Genomic DNA, 15991 nt, shown 5'->3' with positions numbered 1-15991 from the left:
GTGTGTGTGTGTGTGTGTATACACACACACACTTGCATCCACCACCCTTGCAAAAGACCACTGAATCTCATGGAAGTGCATTTCGTTGTTGTGTTTTTGATTTAGCATGAATCAAAAAAAAAAAAGTTTTACTTTGAAACGGCATCAGATGTATATTTGAATACACACACACACACACACACACACACACACACACACACACACACACACATGCGCGCTTTGCTGTTTGTTTAGGCTCTTTGATTTGTGTGGGTCTCGTGCCCCTGGATATGACCTCTCCTCTGCATGGTCTGGGACGCGCTGCACTGCTCTGTCTGCCTGCGCGTGGTTGTCTACACATGTGGGGCGTGCAAGAGAAACACGCAGGGAGGGATGCAAGTGAAGAAGGGAATGCCCCCCCTTCCTTTTCCTTTTTCTTTCTTTTATCTTCTTTTATCTTTCTATCACTTCTCACTCTGTCCATACTGGTCTCTGTCCTTGTTTGTGCCCCCTCCTTCCCTTCCTCCATCCTTACCTTCCTCCATTCTTCCCTTCCTCCCTCCATTTGCACATGAACTTGTGAGTCACTCTCCCTCTCCTCCCTCCATTGCTCTTTCCATTTCTCTGTCCAGTGATGTCATCAAGTAGTTTGTGTAACGGCTTTAGGTGGTTCCTACTGGTTGGCATGCTGATAATTGAAACATAATTAGTGATTAAGTCTGGTAGTGTCTTCAATCACCAAGTTGAATTCAGACATTTGATTTAATTTATTTTCTGATTTTTTTTTTTTTTTTTTTTTTGATTCACTCAATTCCCCTCATCATACCTGCATTTAGTGGGTTAAGTTCAGCAGACGGAGATGCAGTTTAAAAAAAAAAAAAGGGGGTGAGGGGTGGGGGGGTGGGGGCTTGTGAGTGACCTCTGAACTTTCAAATCACTTACTCTGCCACAGGGTGGGGGCTGCTTTTCATTACCTCGTTGTTGTTTTTATTTTTGGTTTTTGTTTGTTTTTGTTCTTTTCTTTTTTATTTTTGTTCATTTTATTTTTGGTTTCATCGTTTGTTTCTTTTATACATATATTTTTCTCTATTTCCCCTGATGATTTTTGTATGTTGTTGTTGTTGTTGTTGTTGTCAGTCTCCACGGTAACTGCTCGCGTGTCCTCACGCCGTTCCCCCAGCAACGGTAAGTTGTGTATACATGGCATTATCTTTGAATGACCCCTCTCCTCCACCCCCCCCCCCCTATCCCAATCCAAAATAAAAAAAACAAAAAAAAAACAGTGCACCAAACACACAAATGGTGGACTCCATAACTCAACGGGGGGGCTTGATTGATAAAAAAGGAAAAACAGAAAGGGTCTGATTGGCTAATCCTATGATTGACTGATTGATTCCGGGGAGGTGGCAAATGAAACGCTGATTATGCAATTAGCCATTGACCGCATGGCATTTATTCAGCCACTTGTATAACCCAATGTACTGCATCTATCCGCAAGTGCAACAACTACGACTACCACTTCTTATGCATTTACTCCAAATCACCTCTCTAACTGCATTAAGTGACCGATTCCAGAGGCCGTATCCTGCATGGTTTACTCTCTTCTCGCCATCTGTACGACGCCATGATAGTGCTGCCTCATCTCTTGTCTCATGTGTTTAGACCCTGGTTGCATTTTTTATTATTTTTTATTTTTTGCACCTCCTAGCGGGACAGCATGCCGGAGCATGAGTGCTATGTTAGCTTTTACTAGCGGAGGAGAGAGTGAACAACTCAGTCTTATTTGTAATCGTGACCTGTAGCACTTGAGGATTTGTCACTTATTTTTATTTCATTTATTTATTTATTTTGTTCCCTTTTTTTTATTTTTTTTATTTTTTTTACCACTTGCACCCAGATTGTCCAGATGGTAAAGTGTTTACACTGAAAAATGAAAATCAGACATGGCTGTTCCCGAAAAGGATATTGTAACTCAAAGCTAATTCACCTTTGAAATATTTATTCATTCTGGACCATCAACAGATTAATACAAAACGATGTGGTGAAAACAACTGGGGACCGGAGAAAATTATTACCCTTAAAAATTTGAAAAAGGGAAAAATTATATATATATATATATATATTTATATTTTAGAGGGATATCCCAGTTTCTTTTTAATTTATAATTATGTTTTGTTTCCTTTTATCTTTTTTGCTCAGTTTGGATGGTGTGTGTGTTGGTGGTCGTGTGCTTCGAGGTCTCCTCAGTGTGCAACACTGATCTGGAATGCTTGGCAGTGTTTCACAACCGTGGTTTGATTTTGATTTGGAAGGAATGATATTTGCTTCCACCATCCCTTCTCTGTGGACTCCCTCTTTCTCTCTCCCTCTCTCTTGTCCATCTCTCCCTTCTTTGCTCATTTCCAGTTAGATCCAATGTAAGCCAATGGCCAGACGTATTGCGTATGACTTGAACCACATCTTGATGTTTTACTGTATTTTTGCTTTTATTTAAAATTTTAGTTTTCTGGGTTTGTTCATCAGAAGACTTGCTCACTTGGATGGATTGTTCACTTTCTCCTTTTTCTGTCTCTCTCTCTCCTCCGCTCATCATGTACGTGTTTCCCCGTGTCTTTCAATGTGGACTGGCTCCTCTCCCTTCCTCCCCTTCGCTGCATCCATCTCTCTCTCTCTCTCTCTCTCTCTGTCCCACTCTCCTTTTTTGTATGACGTGTATTTGTTTGGGAGGGCTGCAAACATGTTTTGATTGGTCTTTTTGCTGCATCTTCTGCTTGCTGATTGGCTGATTTGCTCACCTCTGGTCATGCAGTGTGCTCTCTGATTGGCTGAGTGTAATTTTTTGTGGAAAAAAAAAACAAGAAAAAAACCTTCTTGGATGTTTTCTTTTGTGTCGTGTTGAACTGATGAAACTGCTGCTTTCTTCACCCTCCTTTTTCCTCTTTTTTAAAACCAAGGTAGCAATGGAATGGTCTTGTTTTTGAATGCCTTTGATCTGAAATAGTTTCCGTTGTTTTTTTGTTTTTGTTTTTCTTGTTGTGTGTCTCGGTGGTCAGATTATGTACCGAAAACTGCCTGATTTACTCACCAGAATCTTTTTTTTTTTGTTTGTTTGTTCTTTAATGTCTTTCTCCTTGAGAAGAAGCGCATGCATCAAATACCATTGCTACTCATCAACAGAATTAACCGCTAATATAAGTAAAAATGTTTTAAATCTTTATTCTAAAGCCAAATGTAGAAACAACCCATTTTATATATTTAAAATTGATCCAGCTATTTCAAAATGTGAAAATATTTTTTATATTATATGTATTGATATTTTGATCTTTGCTTTTTACCCACATACATCTGTGTCGGTTGATGAGATAGATAAAACTCTGTCACACCACTTCCCTCTGGCTCTTTAGGTGAACAACGCCACGGCCAGAGTGATGACCAACAAGAAGATGATCACCCCCTACTCCAACGGCGAGGGGCTCGCAGCAGCGTTGCCATACGGCAATGCACTATGTATGGAACTATGGCTACCTTTGTGTTTTTGTTTATTTTTGTTCAAATCCATTGATTCATCCTCCAAAACAGAAGCACTCACAACAGGGCTTTACCATCGAACTCTCAACATTTAAAATATTGTGCCATGACCGTGCAAATCTCCACACAATCTGTGCTAATAGGCTTTTTTTCTGATACGCTTGTTTGATGCGTTGTAAAAAGAGTTGTTTGATTCCATTCATTGGAATCATTTAATTATTTCCAAATGATTTATATCCTGTAGGTGGGAGACTGCAAACAGTGGATCCCAGAAAATCTTTTTGCCTAATTCTCTCAAAAGATTTAGTTTGACATAGAAATGCAAAGTGTGAATCACAAAAATAATGGACTTCAACTGTCAAAATTATTTATTTTGGTGGAGTGCAAAAATGTGAATCAGTCACATTCAATAGGAATTGTGCCAAATGCCTTGATTTGTTGTGCTTGAGTCTTTTAAAAGATTTGTTCATAACAAACAAATCGCTTGCGAATCTTGCATTACTAGTTCGACAATGGTGGACTTTCCATTGTTGTTTGTTGCAGTTTAGAACTATATCTTCACTTGCAACACATAGAAAAGTAATTAAAATTCTTTAGGTTAAGCAACAGTTCTATTAATAGAGGAGAGACCCAGAATGGAATTCCCCTTTAAGTAGTTAATGCTCACTGTTTAATGTCATCGTCGTTCTACAGCTGGATGGAAACTGAGTCCCATGGTCGGAGCCATGTACAGTCCTGAGCTCTACACAGGTACCAATTTGAGTTTTGTTGTAAATGGGGAAAAAAATGCATATACCCTCCTTTTACCTCTTTCTCACTCGATTGCCCGTGCTCTTTCTCTCTCTCTCCTCCCTCAGTGCCAGGATTTCCGTACCCAGCTGCTGCGGCCGCAGCTGCTTCCACTGCCGCGACCTTTCGGGGCGCTCATCTCAGGGGCCGCGGCCGACCGGTGTACAGCGCCGTCAGGGCTGCTGTGCCGCAGCCGGCCATCTCCGCCTACCCCGGGTGAGTGAAACACACATAACCTTTTATCCACATGGGCCATTTTTCCACATGCATGTGCTCAAATAAAATGAATGTCAGAATTTTGCATGCTGTGTCTCCAAATTTTTAGCGTTTAATCAAATCAATGGCGTTGATAGTGTGCTTACCTTGAAATACCATTTCCTTGTACTTTAAATGTTGGCAAGTATTATTATTATTATTATTATTATTATTATACTTCTTGGGAAGTAAACTCAATTTAATGTCAAAGAGGTGGTATTTTGTCTTGCATGTTGCACGGTGTGTAATAATCTCCCCCTCCACTCTCTTCTCTCTTTCACGCTCTATCTCGGCACCATTCTCTCTCGCTCCCTCCATGCCCACATGGTGGCGCTTTGCTCCTTAAAAACAAACCTTGTTACATACCACACTCCTCCACCACCACCACCACTCTATCCTCCCCTGCTCTCTCTTTTTCCCCTCCTCTTCCTTCTCTCTCTCTCTCTCTCTCTCAGTGTGATGGCCTATCAGGATGGCTTTTATGGTGCGGCTGATCTTTATGTAAGTATACCCCCCCCTCCCTCGATCTCTGAAGCATTCCCTCCGTTTCCCCCCTTCTCCTTGTTTTTTTTTTGGTCTTGTTTTGTTTTTCGAAGTCTGAGACAGCCTGGGCTAACGCATAGACTTCTCTACTTGTGGACGTTCTTCATTTTAGGGTGGCAAAAGACCTCGCATTTGGTCAAAACCAGTGATGTTAAGGCCCAGTTATACATTCCAGACTCACTCATTTTATCTCCCATAATGCATTTCACCTCAAAGCGAGTAGACACTTTTCGTTAACCACATTAAACAGCCACGGGCACATTTTTTTGCTTTTATCAACGTGCTTTTGCAAGTAGACTGCTCTATGCTTTGTCTCAAAGTGTCTGTGTGTTAAGTGTGCGCCAATGTGATTATGTGTGTTTTAGTGTGTGTGTGTGTGTGTGTGTGTGTGTGTGTGTGTGTGTGTGTGTGTGTGTGTGTGTGTGTGTGTGTGTGTGTGTGTGTGTGTGTGTGTGTGTGTGTGTGTGACAGACTGAGAGAGAGAGTCCAGGTTGACAATAGCTGTTTCTGTTCTCTCTGTAGACTAGTGTTTCAGGACATTAGTGGCAGATTGCCCCAGGTAGGGTCGTTTTCCTCGCCCTGTGTGAGAGCCAGTGTGCATCCCTCTCGTCTCCAATGACTGCGTGCTGCTAGACATTATTGACCATCTGAGATTGAAATGCCCTCTGTCTTTTTTCTACTAACTCACTGGAATCTGACATGGGTGGAGTTGCGGAAGGGGTAGAAATAAATACTGTATATATATGTATATGTATGTATATGTATATACATATATGAAAAAAAATTGGCTTCTTCTCTCATTCCAATTTTATTAATGAAACCGAGTGGAACACTTCCAATGCAAATTGGTCCTATTTATTTTGAAAATTGAGATTCCAACAGTGAGCCTGTTGTATTGTTGTAGATTGTTAATGTCAAATGGACAGTTCTGCTTTATATATAGCCAGATTATATATTATCAACATGCAAAAAAAAAAAGTGTTTCAATAGGTGGCACATGAGAACATAGAACAAATTTTGAACATGTTAAAACATTTTCTATTTTTCTATTTTTTGTGAACACAATAGCCAATTTTTTTTTATTTTATTATTTTTTTTGGGGGGGGGGATTTGTTTAGTACAATTTTATTCTTATTTCAATTTGCATTCATACATTTCACATTGAATCGGGCTCATTTCAGGTGAAGTGCTTTGACTCCTCATGCATCAGGCAGGCGGACGCTTTAAACCCAAATACTAAATGAGGAACATAAAGGAATATGCTCAGAGCTGAACTTGACATGACTTTAAAAAGCAGGAAGCCAGACCTGGAGACGGCTCGATAGATGTGACGGAGGCCCGAACAAGACTATTTGTCTACTTACAGTTGTTAATCCAGACCCCTTCCAGGAATCTCCCTACCTGTTTCACCTGTAGCATGCTAACGGAATCAATGTTGGCATGCGGACATACAGTACTTACAAGGCTTATTCTTCACCGAACCCCCCCCCCTCCCCCTCCTATTTATCTTTTTTTTTTTTTCTCCTTTCTCTGTCTTTCGTTCTGTTTTTCTGCCGTTCTCTGTCCGCAGGATAAAGTCTTAAAATGTCTTGTTTTCAGTTTAGAAAACGTTAGGCCTTAAAAGTCATTAAATAGCCCTTAAAGTTGAATTTATGAGATGTTATTTCAGTACAAAAATCATCAGAATTCTTTTTTTCAAAATGAGTTGTTCTTTTATATATTATTATTTGTATTTTATATATTTATATTTTTTAAATGTACTCAAATTTGACCCCCAAAAACATTTTGCTGTTTAAAAGCAGCGCATTGAACTATAGCCATGCTATGATTTAATTATTAAGAACAGAAGCAAAAAAAAAAAGATCTTTATCAAATTGCATTTAATGGCATTTTCACCATAAACAAGCCACCATCGTTCTCCTATTACTGAGCCAGCTGTGAAGACAAACAACCCAGTTTATGGAAAACAAAAAACATATAAAATAACTATTTTGTAGCAGATCCCCCTGCAATTCCTAGGGGACCACGGACCCCGATTTGGAAGCTTTGGATATAAAATGAACTTCGTATTTAAACGTTTGTAATTTGATAGTTGGTTGAAATGTACTTGAGTCAAATAGTTATTGCACTGAGAGATCTGTTGTGTAATTACTTGTGGACGGTCCCTAACACGGCATTGAAACGGCGGCTCTCAGCACTGCCGCTCTCTGCAAACAGGAGCTCATTTTGGGGAAGCGAGCGGCCGCCTTCGTTTGTAAGTTACTGACGTAAAGGAGAATATCTTAAGTGATTGGGATGTTTTGGGTTGTTTGTCTAAACGGGTGCACTGCAGTAGATGGCTTTCAAAACGGCAGAGTCTCCGTCAAAGGGTCAAACTAGGAGAAGCGTTATTAAATTAAACGCAACATTAACGGGATCATGACAAATGAAGTATGACAACCCTAATATTATTAGTGGTTCAATTCAACTAACAGGTTAAACCCCCTGAGATGTGTTGTTTCGGTATGAGGGTCCCAGGGTTGTTACTGGCCTTCTACACTAAACTAACCAATTCCAGATTAACTTATAATATAGTACAGTACCTACCTTTAGACGTACCTTCATCATTTATACTCAGGTAAAGATGACCAAAAGTCCTTCAAATGTCTTTAAAAGTATTTCATTGAACCCCATGATAGCTGTGGACACTGTTTATTTTCCTTCAGTCTTTCTAACGTTTTCTCTCTGTTTTTCCGTCTTTCCTTCGCCCCAAACTGCTACTTCTATCCCTTGTCCATCTATCGATCTATATTCGTATACTTCCCCCTCTGTCTGGCTGCCCATAGCAGCAGATGTGTCTTCCTGAATGCGGGGACGTGTTCATGACTGATACCATAGGGTAGAATGCGGCGGCCTGGCGTCTGATCTCTAGGGGGTTGTTTGCTGTTTGGCCTAATTCACTGTGCGTTCCGAGTTTTTTGGGGGGGGGTGCATGCATGCAGCGTCTGACAGCTGGATGTGCCGGTTAAAGTGTGTGTGTGTGTGTGTGTGTGTGTGTGTGTGTGTCTTTTTTCTTTTTCTTTTTTTTTTTTTTTTTTTCTCCCCCCCCCCCCCCCCCCCCGTTATTTTTCTTCCTTTAATCAGACCGGCAAAGACGGTCTTCGCTCCTTTACACCTCCTAGTTACATTTTCTTTTTCTCATGTGTGTCATTCCATCCGCTGTCCATCCAACATGAATAATGACAATCGCCTCGCCCTCCCCCCTCCCCCCCCCCCCCTCTCTCCGGAACGCTGGTTTTCGGTGGGGAACGGGGGTAGGGGGCGGGGGCGGTGGCGGGGGCATTGGGAAAGGTCATGAGCGTTCTCTCCCTCCACGTCGAAACAGCATGCGTGTAAATCCACTGCGGGAGATATTTTGAACCGGGATCGGCTTTTAGTCACAACCAAAGTTGACTAATTGAGTTGAATTGTGCTGTTTTTGGCGCGGTAGCGTTGGTCATGGAGGGAGAGATCCCCACAGAGCCTCAGCTACATCCCTGTGAATGCCGATCTGCACCAGATTAGCCCGTGTGGCCGACTGTCTGCTTGTTAATCTGTCACTCTCTTCTCAGCAGTTTTTGTTTTGTTTTTTTGTTTTCCTCACAATGTAACCCCCCCCCCCCCCTTTAGCGTCAATATTTCCAGTTCTAATACCGAGAGGATGTGAGCGGTCACATACTGGAATATGTAGTAAACTTCTTCTTTCTGTTTCTGCTTCCATCTCTACCTTCATGGCATCGCTCCCCTCCTTTCCTTCCTACGGTCTCTCCGCACTCTCCATCATTCTCTCTCTTGTCTGTCTCTCTCGCTGTCTCTCTCTCCCATCGCTGCCTCAAGGGTGGCTATGCGGCGTATCGTTATGCTCAGCCCACTGCGGTAGCGACGCCCACAGCGGCCGCAGCAGCTGCAGCCGCGGCGTACAGTGACAGGTGAGCGAGCTACAAGTCAACTGTCTGCGGCGTATGGAACACCAGACAGTCATCGCCTTGTTTTTTGTTTTTTTTGCTATCACCAGGCGGGTTTTCGTTTAAGGGCGTACAGGACGGCGCAAATTGGTGCAATGTGCAGTTTAATAAGCGCCATGCGTGGCCAGCGGGTGTCGTTGTATACGTCAGATTTGCACTTTATCTCCTCCCTCCTTAAATGCCATCTTCTACTGGCAGTTTGTCCAAATTAGGGTTTTTTTTTTTCAAGGTGGAGGAAACGTGTGTGTGTGTGTGTGTGTGTGTGTGTGTGTGTGTGTGTGTGTGTGTGTGTGTGTGTGTGTGTGTGTGTGTGTGTGTGTGTGTGTGTGTGTGTGTGTGTGTGTGTGTGTGTGAAGTGAATCAGGAGAGCCTAAAATAATCTTTGTATCTCCTTTCTCCCAAACCCCCTCTTATCACCTCTCCTTTTATCTTTGTTTTTTTTTATGTTATGTGCTTTTATGTCACTTTGTTGAATTCTTGCTTTGTCTAATTCTGTACCCGATCCACTGCAGAACACCTGAACTTCTCCTGTGGTATGAATAATGTTGTTCCTATTCCTATGATTGCAATCCGCTATTATAATTTAATATGAATAAGTCACAAACATTAAGACAAAGCAAGAATTAAACAAAGTGACCATAAAAGCACAAAACATTAAAACACAGATAAAAGGAGAGGTCATAAGAGGAGGTTTGGAAAGAAGAGATATGAAGATTATTTTCTTCACTTCAATGAGTCTTCAACACACACACACACAGTCATTCTCTAAAATCCACACATGGCGCCTGCCTCTATCCTGAAAAAACCCTCATTCGTTAACTCGAGGCTCCGTAGAGGCCAGTAGGCGGTGCCTTTTTGAGAGGGAGGAGATACAGTGAAATTTGCCTTATAGATGCCTTTAAACGCCTGACGGTGGCAGACATACTGTGTGGCACATTGCAACAATTTGCACTATCCTGTACACAGATTTTTAACGAAAACACGCCTGGTGATGGTGAAAGAACATGGCTATTAATGAACTGCTCCATAGCAGCATTTTATGGCCGCTTTACAATGCAGCTTGTAAAAAAAAAAAAAAAGAGGATAAATCCAAAAAGATGGATAGATATTTTATTCATCCTAAGTGGGTAATTGCAAATTTTCAGCAGCTTGCATCAAAAACGATAGGTTATCAAAATAAATACTAATACAAAAAAATGTCTTTGCAATATCTAATAAAACTTAAAAAGTCCCTAAAAAGTAGAAAATAAATGGTAACGTACAATAAACCTTAAGATGATCAAAAAAAAAAAAAACCTGTATCAATAATTCTTTTAAATAAAAATTGATTAATAATTGATAATCAATTCTGGAAGTATTATTGCTGTAACAAATCTTTTGATTTTATTTATATATATATATATATATATATATATATATATATATACACACACACACACACACACACACACACACACACACACACACACACACACACACACACTACATACAATTTCTGTATAGCGATTTTCCTAATGCCACACTTTACATTAAATCTGTTTGTTTATAGTTATGGACGGGTTTACACAGCAGATCCCTACCATGCTGCTTTAGCCCCCGCGGCCTACGGTGTTGGAGCTATGGTACGATAACCTGCAAAAAGCTGATTGACATTGTTCGGAATGTAAATAAATAAATAAATACATATATTGTTTTTTCTTAACATAATTTCTGTTTTTCCTTCCCAGGCCACACTGTACAGAGGAGGCTACAGTAGATTTGCTCCGTACTGAGGACATTGCGTCTCCTAGGAGCCTTTTTGCCCCACATCCCCCCTACCATTCAGATTCTCTGAAAGCGCTCCTTCTGTTGTCCTGCAGCATAACTGCATCCTGTTTACAGAGTGCAGAGTCTACGGCAACACAGACGTTTCAGATCCCACCCTAGCGCTGTCCCATTTTTCTTTTCTTATATACACTACAAAAATTATACACAAAGAGTTCTTTATTAAAGACTAACGGATGGCCTTGATGTAAAAAAAAAAAAAAAAAAAGTTAAAAAAGGCAAATGATTTAAGATGGCCGCCTACTCTATTGCACGGCTGTATCGTAGACCCCCCCCCCCCCCCCCCCATTAATCCCCCAACAAAGCAGCACAAAACCTGAGATGGAGCCCATATGTTCTTCCAGAGGCTGTAGCTAATGCATGGATTACAGACATTCTCACAGCTGTCGCCCATGTTCAAGAATGAGCCAAGTACTGTGCACACACACACACACACACACACACACACACACACACACACACACGCAACTGCAAAGGAAATCGGAGGGATTCGAAGTAAAACCATGGAATCTGAGACGGCCTGGGTTCTTTTTTCTGTCCTCAGAACTTTGGAATGAGGAAAGAATTGAGGTGCAAAAACAACAACCATTGCAACAACCATGCAACAAGAACAATTAGGATTTCGGGCGGAGATTGGTGGTGGTGGTGGTGGGGGGGGTGAATCCCTTCTCGCCGTGCTCTGAGAGAAAAGAAGAGAGACTGAAATGGGCACCGGCGTCATAGGTTATAAGATCGAAATCACCGCAGCGAGGTAAGGGAGTTATTTAGAGCTGGTACCTTACCTCCTTTTCTTAGTATGTGGACATTGTGAACCTTTAAACTGAAATTGTTACAATATGCAATTAAAGGTTGTGTCAGTAACATTTTGGCTGCTTCAAATTACAGCAGCTGCTGACAGATATCAGACACTCCGTTATTATTATTATATAAAATAAAGGAAAAATCCTCTAGCTCTCTAGATATACAGACAGACGTGTTGCATGTTCTCCTGCTCACCACTAGGTAGCACTATTTCATCATGAAGACCGGCAAATCTTACTGATACAACCTTTGGAATTACTTTAGAGAAATTTTACCAAATTATTAACACTGTTATCGTGATGATGTTTTTTTTTTTTTTTTTTAACCGTCTACCATCGTTTTTAAAATATTATTTTTACGACTCATGAATACAGCGTTGACTTTGCTGTCAGTGTTTGGGTCTCAGAGCACACAACCTCCCAGACGACGTCTCCAAGGAGACGCCACGCCTCAGTGGATCATCTCGGAAACTTTCACACGAGTTTCAATTCCGAACCCTGCTCTCGTTTGCAACCAGCATCCAACACTAAAATAAAACAAAACAAAAAAAAAACTTTGACACTACATTAACTGCGAGAAATGTTTTCTTGCTCGACGCTTTAGATTCCTTCACACTCCCAGCTTTGAACCCCCCCCCCCGCAGAGTTTTTAAGATTCCTTTCGTGATTTGGCGAACACTTAAACATTAGAGATGTATATTAGTTGAATTATCCCACACAAAACAAATGACTCTTCGCAAAGAGAAGAAAACCGCGTCCGTCGCTAGTGATCATTATTAAAAGATGCCGACGTTGAGATTCCAGATCATTAAAGCCAATGGATACTCTTTTTAGATGCGACGTGAAATTTTATTAATACTGCATATTTCTATACTCTTCGATCAATCCCCACCCCTCGACTATGTGATTTGATTTTTGTTTTGCCTTTTTTGGTTTTGTTTTCGTTCCAAAGATTTGTCGAAAGCACACTCTTTTCAGCTTGTGGATTAATATATTCTCTGTTTGTTGTTATTATTATTATTATTATTATTATTATTATAATTATTATGATGATGATCCTTGATAATCTAATTGCTGTCTTGTTAATTGATTCATGTTTTATTTTTCTATGGATAAAGGACGTTCCTTCCAGTGCGAGGTACAAGTTGAATTTCAGTCAAGGAGCTTTTTGCTTATTTCTTTGGAGTGTCGCTCTTGTGTTGAAAGGAATGCATGTTAATACAGATTACCAAATTGACTTAAAAAAAATTTCCCCCATTGTTTTTTTGTTTTTTTCCCCCTGTTTGTTTATGGGTTTAATTGATAGTTCATGATGCTTTAAATCGATATCATGACGTGTATTATGCAGAAATAGCTGTGGAGAAAAAAAAGAATATTTTTGTGTTTGTTTACAGGTGACCAAAATCTCTTCAGAAATGAATGGATTCTGAATGAGCAAAGGTCTGTGGCGCGTCTCAAGCCAATTGTATTCTTTTACCTTTTTTCTTTTTTTTTGTTTTGTTTTAAAGAGGCTCCTTCACATTTCAGCGCTGAAATCTTAAACGGTTGAGTAGTCCAAAAAAAACCTATCCAAAAGGGTTAACTCACACAGTGTTTAATATTTCAACGTAGATTAAAAAAAAACGAGACTGTAATTGTGGGATATGAAACGATAAACGATGTTTAAAGTGCTGCAGATATTTTTCTCTAAACTCTTTCGTCCATTTTATTTCATTGCGGTGCCGCCCAGGTTTACTCACTCCAGTCCAAGACGGTTCATTAATAGAGTGGTGCAGGAATGAGTCCAAAAGCACTTCCGGTTCCCTTGTCTGAAAGTCTATGGGATTTTTGAATGGATTTTTGGCTAAATGCCTGAGATAAGGTCTGTGGTGAACACAAGCTGAAGAGATTATTACGTTTTGTTCTACGACTTAAAATACGTCAGTAAGTAACCCACTCGTAGATTTTGATGCATTTACGTCTCTTATAAAAGGCGATTGCCAACAGGAGGCTAAATGAGATTACAGGGCTTGTACAGGGGACAAACATCATTGTGCCGAACACAGAAAGTCATCTAGTCACTAGTCCACCTTTACAGCCTTTACTTCAAGTTCTATTTCAGGAGATTATTTGTTGTGCTTATACTCACGCTCTTGCAGACTATTCTAACTCAAGCTTTTGTAGAAGAGGTCAGCGCTCCAAATCAAATGACAAGTTAGAAGCTTCGTGGTGGTGACGTTGAAGTCATGCGACAGTGGTGTAGTTCCTTTAGAGCCTAACGTCATCTTTTCACCTCTGCCAATGGCTTTTACACTTCAAAAATCATAAGAGTGGTGAGGATTTGTGAAGATTATGTCACTGAATGTTACTGCTACAGAGTTTGTTTTCAGCAATAATCCAAAATCCAAAGTGAAAATCCCAATTAGCTTTTTTGACGAGGGAACCAGGGCGAGGCTAACCTCCTGGTTGGAATTCAAAAATACGCAAATCCCTGCACCACTCTATTATGTCATTTTTTTAAATTTCAATATTTCAACGTGCTGCTGCTGGGATTTGTTTTAAAGTAATTTCTTTGCTTGACTTTTTAAAATATTTACGTATTACTCTAGAATGTGCTCAAAAAAAAGGTAGTGTAAAAAAAAAAAAAGTGTATTTGAAGGAAATCTAGCCAAAGATGCTTTATTCGTCCCCTCCCACTTTTTGGTTCGCAACTTGAGAAGTGCTATAAAAAAAAAGAAAAAGTAACTTTTTTGAGCCACTTTACAGGCATGGGCGACCAGCATGAGTGATCCCTGTTTCCGGTTTGACAATTGTTTTGCATGATCTCGTGTAACTCGGATTCGACATCCTGACCAGTGCACAGTCGCATTCTTTCTGACCACTAAACTATATGGATCTAGCCATTTTTTAAATAACGCTATATGCTTGGAGACTATAGTTGTGATGATGAAGAGCACAGTGCTGTTTTGGCAAAAAAAAAAAAAAAAGGCAGGTTTTTCTTTTCTTGTCATTGTATCATGTTCAGCCCCGTGGACTTTTCATTCATGCTATGGTTTCCAACGACGTTCCCCCTTTTACCCCCTCTGTCTCAATCCCCCGACTGCCATTATGTTATTTTGTTATTGAATGTCCATATAAAAATGTTTTATATAAAAAGGTTTGTTGTGATTCCGCTTCAGTTTTATTTTCTTTTATTTCTGCATTCCCTTCCTCTGGCTAAGTCTGTGGATTATTGTATAGTTCACACTATACACATAAAACCCGTAGTCCTTTTGTCTTTCTACAACCCTTCAAATCAAGCATCAGTAATAATGTTGTGTAATAATGTTGTTACACAATATTATAAATATCAATATTGTGTTTTTATAAGGTGCAGATCTAAGCTACTTTCTATCATGAGCTATTTTGTCGGTCATTTTTCTGTACAACTAATAAAAAGAAATCAATCTAGTATCAACCATCAACAATGTTCCACTCATGGTATTGTAAATGAAGACAGGTGGCTTCCATGGGAAAATATACAATTTATTGAGTGATATTGTTATTTTAGGACCAATTCTAGGCGACAATGTCTAGACAATCACGCAAAGTTCATAAAAATAGATTACTTTTCTGCATATAATACATAGCTTAGGAGAGTGGCGGGGGGGGAAGGCAGGAGAGAGGAGTGGAAACTGAGTTGAGGTATAAAAGACAGCTATCAAAGCCCTTTTTTTTGGATACAAAAACACCCGTTTTAAAGAGTGGCTTTCCTACGGGATTTTTTTTTTTTTTTTTTACTTTGCCCATTACCCTTATTACATAAATCGGTTTTATGAGTCTTCATCAATTGCTGAACCAGACATCCCGGGGAATGATCCTTTTAGGTTAAACAACCATTCACAGTTTTTATTGAATGTGACTAATGGCCGAGAGAGAGGGTAGAGAGAGGACAAGTTTGGCTGTGGTGGTAGTAGTAGTAGTCATGGAAACGGGGGTCTAGACGATTCCGTATTTGGCCAGGTCGCTGAGCTCCATGTCACCGAAGGCTTCCCATGGGCACACCACTGTGATGTCTGTGCCGAGACCCTCCATCCCTGGGATGTCGTCCCCGAATCTGAACCACAGGGAGAAACAGCAGCGTCAGAAGTGTCACGGGGTTTGGGGCTTAAAGTAACATTGTTTTCCTCGTGTCTGGTTCATGTTCGGAGGTCCCTCTTACCCCTTCTGGCCGGGCTTGGGGGCCTTGCTCTTGAAGGTGCGGGCGGTCCTCTGCTTGAACTTGGGAGGGGCCTTCTTGTCGGCGGGGGCCGCGACTGCTGTGTCTGCCAT

At 40.5% G+C, this 15991-nt stretch overlaps 2 protein-coding genes across 7 annotated transcripts in view; one reads left to right on the top strand and one right to left on the bottom strand.

The window, feature by feature from the left end:
* The window catches only part of rbfox2 (RNA binding fox-1 homolog 2), a 36271-nt gene extending 21423 nt beyond the window's left edge, over window positions 1-14848 (top strand). For 3 of the 6 annotated variants that reach the window (XM_079999957.1, XM_079999955.1, XM_079999958.1), the window contains 7 exons: window positions 3384-3486; window positions 4201-4257; window positions 4365-4512; window positions 5007-5052; window positions 8950-9041; window positions 10627-10699; window positions 10805-14848. In XM_079999957.1, the coding sequence (XP_079856083.1) occupies window positions 3384-3486; window positions 4201-4257; window positions 4365-4512; window positions 5007-5052; window positions 8950-9041; window positions 10627-10699; window positions 10805-10849 (564 nt within the window). In that variant the 3' untranslated portion in view covers window positions 10850-14848. Of the gene's footprint in view, window positions 1-3383; window positions 3487-4200; window positions 4258-4364; window positions 4513-5006; window positions 5053-5616; window positions 5654-8949; window positions 9042-10626; window positions 10700-10804 lie in introns of those variants that run through there. The other 3 variants (XR_013844143.1, XR_013844144.1, XM_079999956.1) reach the window with 3 other exon arrangements.
* An 810-nt stretch (window positions 14849-15658) lies between these two features.
* Window positions 15659-15991, bottom strand: LOC307229237 (retinal cone rhodopsin-sensitive cGMP 3',5'-cyclic phosphodiesterase subunit gamma-like; the record flags this gene model as incomplete). Its single annotated transcript, XM_079999183.1, has 2 exons — window positions 15659-15776; window positions 15882-15991. 2 exons carry the CDS (start codon window positions 15989-15991, stop codon window positions 15659-15661), a joined length of 228 nt encoding a protein of 75 aa, XP_079855309.1.

Source organism: Zeus faber (assembly GCF_960531495.2).
Source record: "Zeus faber genome assembly, chromosome: 4".
NCBI classification, from domain to species: domain Eukaryota; kingdom Metazoa; phylum Chordata; class Actinopteri; order Zeiformes; family Zeidae; genus Zeus; species Zeus faber.
Note: the sequence above shows the minus strand (reverse complement) of the source record. Positions and strands in the feature narration are given on the sequence as shown.